This window comes from Aptenodytes forsteri, unplaced genomic scaffold (assembly GCF_000699145.1).
Source record: "Aptenodytes forsteri isolate BGI_AS27 unplaced genomic scaffold, ASM69914v1 Scaffold35, whole genome shotgun sequence".
Lineage (NCBI taxonomy): Eukaryota > Metazoa > Chordata > Aves > Sphenisciformes > Spheniscidae > Aptenodytes > Aptenodytes forsteri.
The window spans coordinates 2,512,617-2,517,820 of NW_008795334.1; the positions used below are offsets into that span (position 1 = coordinate 2,512,617).

Here is a 5,204-nt window from a genome sequence, read left to right on the forward strand (position 1 = left end):
AGCCCCGCCTCGGCCGGGACCGCCAGCCCAGCTCCGCCTCGGCCGGGACCGCCAGCCCAGCCCCGCCAGCCCCGCCTCGGCCGGGACCGGCAGCGAGAGCTTCAGCGCGGATCTAAATAAATGGCTCCGGCTACCTCTTTCACACAAAGTCCTTCTACAAAAGCCCTTGCCTGTTTATACTCTCTACATACTACGATTGCTTACCTTTGTAATTCTGGCACCGTTTCCACATTGTGGGCATACACATCCAGCCCCGACAACGCTACTTTCTCCACAGCTTTAAGGTCCCCTCGAAAATCGGGAGTTAGGCATTCTACCAGAATTTTTGAATTCCTGAAAAGGAGAGACCGCAAATGAGCACATCTTTGGGGTTTGTGTCACTGCTGCTAAAAAACTCAACAGAGCAGAAACCCAAACTAACTAACTAAATGATGCTCTGATAAGCAACGCAAAGTATATCAGGACACGCTTCTAAAACAACAGATTTCTGCAAATACTTGTATTGCAATTCAAACAAAATGTCATGTGTTTAATTCCCGATTTTACTGACGTGAGCTGAAATAGAATGAAAGCCAGATAATAAATATAAAAGCGATTCCAACAGTCTCTTAATCACATTCACTGTTTATACGTGATTTTTCATGTGTCTCTGTTGCACGTTAACTTAACGTGAGCTTAATATCGTAGCTCCAAAATGCAGAGGAGCTATAATCCTGCCCACTGGGATAAGAAGACTCTGCATTATTGCCCTGGAATCTAATCTTGGTGTCCAGGAGTCAGAATTCCGCTCAGAGAGGCAGGTGGGAAAAACTGCAGGGACCTTTTGAGTCCCAGGATACCCTGGATAAAGACTTAAATGAGGTTATACAAATTAAATCTGCAGGTAGACAAGTGTGCTATCAAATGGCGGTACAGGACACCGATGCAGAGTGAAGAAGGCATGGCTAGGGAAAGTAGGAAGGTACAATCACAGAGTTAGAAACAGCCATTGTGGGAAAACACAAAGCAATCTGATCACTGCTGAAAGAGAAACGCCACTTCTTTTGTAGTGTGGTGACGCCGTTATCTAAATCCAGTGTTTGAGCCCTAAACTTCAAGAATGAACATACCTCAGAAGCATGTACTCATCTCCTGGTAAACCAGCTGCATGGTCAAAGAAATAATCCAGTGCTTAGCTTTAAATAAGCCTGGGCTAAATTGGAAATGCATCCAAACTCAGAATACTTTGGGGCCATTATATGAGAAAGATGAAAAACAGGAAAAAAAAAGGGACACACGTAGGCTAAAGGCAGACTTTTGTATTTGCATGGCCCCTGGAATAATCCAGCTAAAGGTAGTTTTGACCTATATGCAGTACCACATTCTAAAGTTTTATAATAATACTTTAATGAGATACCTTTCTTTCAGATGAGAGACTGTCTTTGCAAAGTGTTCTGCTCCGCCGTCAGGCATATCTAGAAGCATTTCAATTATTCAATTAACTTTTCAGTTCAAGAAATGTATTTACTTATCAGCAAAGCCATAAAAAACCTAGAGAGTCAAATTTAAATGCAAACTAACAAAGCAGTCAAACCCCAGTCTTATCTTGCCGCTTATGCCAAAGGTTTACAACAGATACTCTACCAAGCCTTGTTCTGCACAAAGTCTAACTGCGATCATCTAGGGCAGACTTCAAATGTTCACTCCAAATTTACCTGTCTCTAGGTTCACTGTCAGCCTGAGCACAGAATGGCTTTATCTATTTACGGTTTTGGTCTGAGAAACAGTTCTACAAAAATTTAAATGTATATGTTATTGCTCTTCTATTGCAAGCCACTTTGAAGCTACTGGACCTTCCACCAAAGTATACTGAATAGTCTTTACAATGGTTTTCCCCACCTATGTGGTGTCATCACAAAGGAGCTACTACAACCGTAGAAAAAGGCAACTTTCAGTTTTGTTACACAGAATATATTCCAGGTTTAGTTTTTGGAAGGAAGTTCCATACCGGTATTGTATATGAATGAATGTGGGGTGTTTTTTTGCTAATCAAGCTATAGAACATGGTGTATATGTACGTATTTTGCAAAAAATTAGTTATAAAATATTTAGTAATATCCTTCATGTTTAATAACAGCATAACTTCTGTTATATTTTACCAGACAGAGAAATACTAAGAATATGTAGAAACCTTCCAAAGTTTCAGCAGTGTCCACTTCTTTAAAATAGTAAACCTCAACAATTGCGCTGAGTGATAAATGTTTATCGAGGCCTGCGCTCACCCCGTGTAACCCATACGACAGCTTAGACGGGAAGAGTTGAGAGACAACATACTAACCGTCTCTGTCCACGGACGTCAATACAACATAATCCAAGCCCCACTCAGCTATAGCCTTTGCTGTGTTGTAAGGCTCCTTGGGATCCAGTGGAGGTGGATTTTTTGCTGTCTTTACTGAACAAAATCTGCAACCTCTAGTGCATGTGTCACCCATCAGCTGAAATAAGAAAGACATTCCTACCTTTACATTGTACACATCACTGTTGCTCAGCTGCGAGACAGCTGCATAAGCTAGATCAGATAAATCCCAATACTAAGCAACACAACGAGGACAGTGATTTACTCTAAGTTTCTTGTAATAAACCCACACCGCTACAGTAGAGATCCAACAATACACTACAAACAGCTCAAACATTAACAGAATACTTACGAAACGGTTAATGGCTTACCATAATAGTAGCTGTAGCTGTAGCATATTCACCACCTCCCCAGCATTCTCCAATGTTGGGACAACGTGCTTCTTCACATACCTAAAGTTAAAAGACAGTAACGTACCTGTCTTTTTTCAATGTTGTTATTGAAGATTATTGTATTATTGATCAATTTCAATAGTAGCCTACGAACAAAACATAATTCCTTCTGTGATAAATGGGGAGATTAACAGATTTGCATATTGTTCTGTAAGAAGTCAGTAGAATAGCTGGGAAGAGAATTGTTTCCCGACACGCATTACCATTCTTTTCCTGTACTTCACAACTCCAAAATCTCCTCAACCACGTAACTGCCTTATTAATTAGCACAGATAGTCATTAACATTTTAAATTTAAAAATCGATAAAATGTTCACAAAGTCTATGATGCACCAAAGCACAATCTTACCCTGGGGAAAAAAAAAAAGGAAAAAAGCTCTCCATGCATACCCACCACTTCTTACCATCTGGAAGGTATATTTAATGAAATACATGTATTTCTAGAATTTCTTTACATGCAAAACATGTATGGAACTCTGAAATTGTGCGTGTTTCCATTAAAAACAGTCACACATAGCATCTTCTGATCTCTTTGGTGATGCACGTAGTAAATCCTAGTATTTAAAATCACAGCAGGAAAAACATGAAATACTCTATTTGATCCGTCTTCATTCTTTAGGGGTAAAATTCACTGCTGGCAAAAAGGATCAGCATTTGGCTTGGTTTCAGCATTGAAAATCATGCAAGACATTATTTCTACCTGTCCTCCACAGAGAAATAATTTTGTATCTGTAAAAAATGCCTTATTTCTACAGGAAAACTCGGTTGGTACTAGATTTACCGTGTGAAGATTTAAACTTCTCAAGGTATTCTTTAGTTTATTGTAGTTCTTTCCCATGGGAATCCTTGTTTTCAGCCATGGAGGAAGTCGCAGCCTGAACAACATCAAGCAAACATGAAGATCAGTATAATATTTAGATGATAAGCTTCCATTAATTTCATAGATCCGCTTTAATTTGTTACAGATCCCAACTAGGAAAGGTTCCTTGAAAACTGACGCAATTCAGCAACCAAGATTAGCATCATTCATGGTTATAATGGACTTCTCTCTTCCATGTTTATCATCATCCCAACATTCAAGAGTAGGAGTTTGTTGTCATTGGAAGGTTTAAAACGGTTAACTGTACCGGTGGGATTTAACAGTGCCACACTGGAGACTGCAACAGTTGTTAATGGCAGCGTATGTCACACACCTATCACAAAGTCTGATCAAATTTATAACTGGAAATATGGGAGAGGGTGGTGGTAAGCTTTTTTAATTTAGTCTTCATTTTTTTGTTTTACTCTATCAATAGTATTTTTTCAACACCAAAGTAGGGTACACTCACCTACTGATGTATATTTGTAATTTAGTACAGGCCATGGCACAGGCACTCAAGTGAGAAAACACCACCACGTCTTCATGTTTTGTTACACATTCATTGGAAGTTAATAATGTGTTTGTTCTTCCTTGAAAAATTATAGTCTTCATTTTTTTGTTTTACTCTATCAATAGTATTTTTTCAACACCAAAGTAGGGTACACTCACCTACTGATGTATATTTGTAATTTAGTACAGGCCATGGCACAGGCACTCAAGTGAGAAAACACCACCACGTCTTCATGTTTTGTTACACATTCATTGGAAGTTAATAATGTGTTTGTTCTTCCTTGAAAAATTATGAAATCGGCAAGCCAGTACGACAGAATTTAATAAAGATACATTGTATACATTTATAGTTAATACTAAACATGCAAGATAGTGCATGGAAGCAACCGCACTTGTTTAAAATCACAACTACCTTTCTCCTTTCTGACGCTTTAAATTGCCTTTATACTCGGCCCACGCGCCCTTGTCTGACAAATCTCCAGATACAAAGTCTTGTAAGTCTGGTCCACTTTTCAGAAACTCTTTTTTTTCCTCTGGCAAAGAACCTGATGCTCTGTACTGGTTACACACATGGCTCCCAGACACCTGAAAGAAGCAACGCTGTAATTTATTGAATTATAAATGCACTAGCATTTATATTTAGCATTATACACTAAATAACTACCTGTCCTTTTGGTGGTTAACGTACACTTTGTGTAAGCGTTTTCCCAACTGCCTTTAAGTTAAACACGTAATTCTCTTTTTCATTTTAAGTCACGTGAGACATAAAGCACGATCTCTTCCAAAATACCTTAGTATCCAGCTAAGTCACATAGTTTGGGGGGATAAATAACATTGCACGGATTAATTTGAGATTCCGGGGCTGAAAAACCAGACGTTGAGGCGATTAACCGTACGCTGCCCAGTCAGTAACCGAGGGACCCGATTCCGATGGAAACGCATCGCGCAAACCGGGTTCTCGGAAGCGGCGTTTGCGGCGGGCGGGAGCCGTGGCTGTTTCCCGGGGGCGCGTGTGCGCGCGGGCGCGGCAGCCCTCCGGCTGCCTCACG

General features: G+C 40.0%; 1 protein-coding gene across 2 annotated transcripts in view; it reads right to left on the minus strand.

Moving 5' to 3' along the window:
• The window catches only part of LIAS (lipoic acid synthetase), a 10,355-nt gene extending 5,268 nt beyond the window's left edge, over positions 1-5,087 (minus strand). The window contains exons 1-7 of one of the 2 annotated variants that reach the window (XM_019472311.1): positions 5,069-5,087; positions 4,568-4,740; positions 3,568-3,661; positions 2,707-2,787; positions 2,318-2,474; positions 1,397-1,454; positions 205-333 (exon numbers count right to left, since the gene is read on the minus strand). In XM_019472311.1, the coding sequence (XP_019327856.1) occupies positions 205-333; positions 1,397-1,454; positions 2,318-2,474; positions 2,707-2,787; positions 3,568-3,624 (482 nt within the window). In that variant the 5' untranslated portion in view covers positions 3,625-3,661; positions 4,568-4,740; positions 5,069-5,087. Of the gene's footprint in view, positions 1-204; positions 334-1,396; positions 1,455-2,317; positions 2,475-2,706; positions 2,788-3,567; positions 3,662-4,567; positions 4,741-4,819; positions 4,842-5,068 lie in introns of those variants that run through there. The other variant, XM_019472310.1, reaches the window with a different exon arrangement.
• Positions 5,088-5,204: the final 117 nt, after the last annotated feature.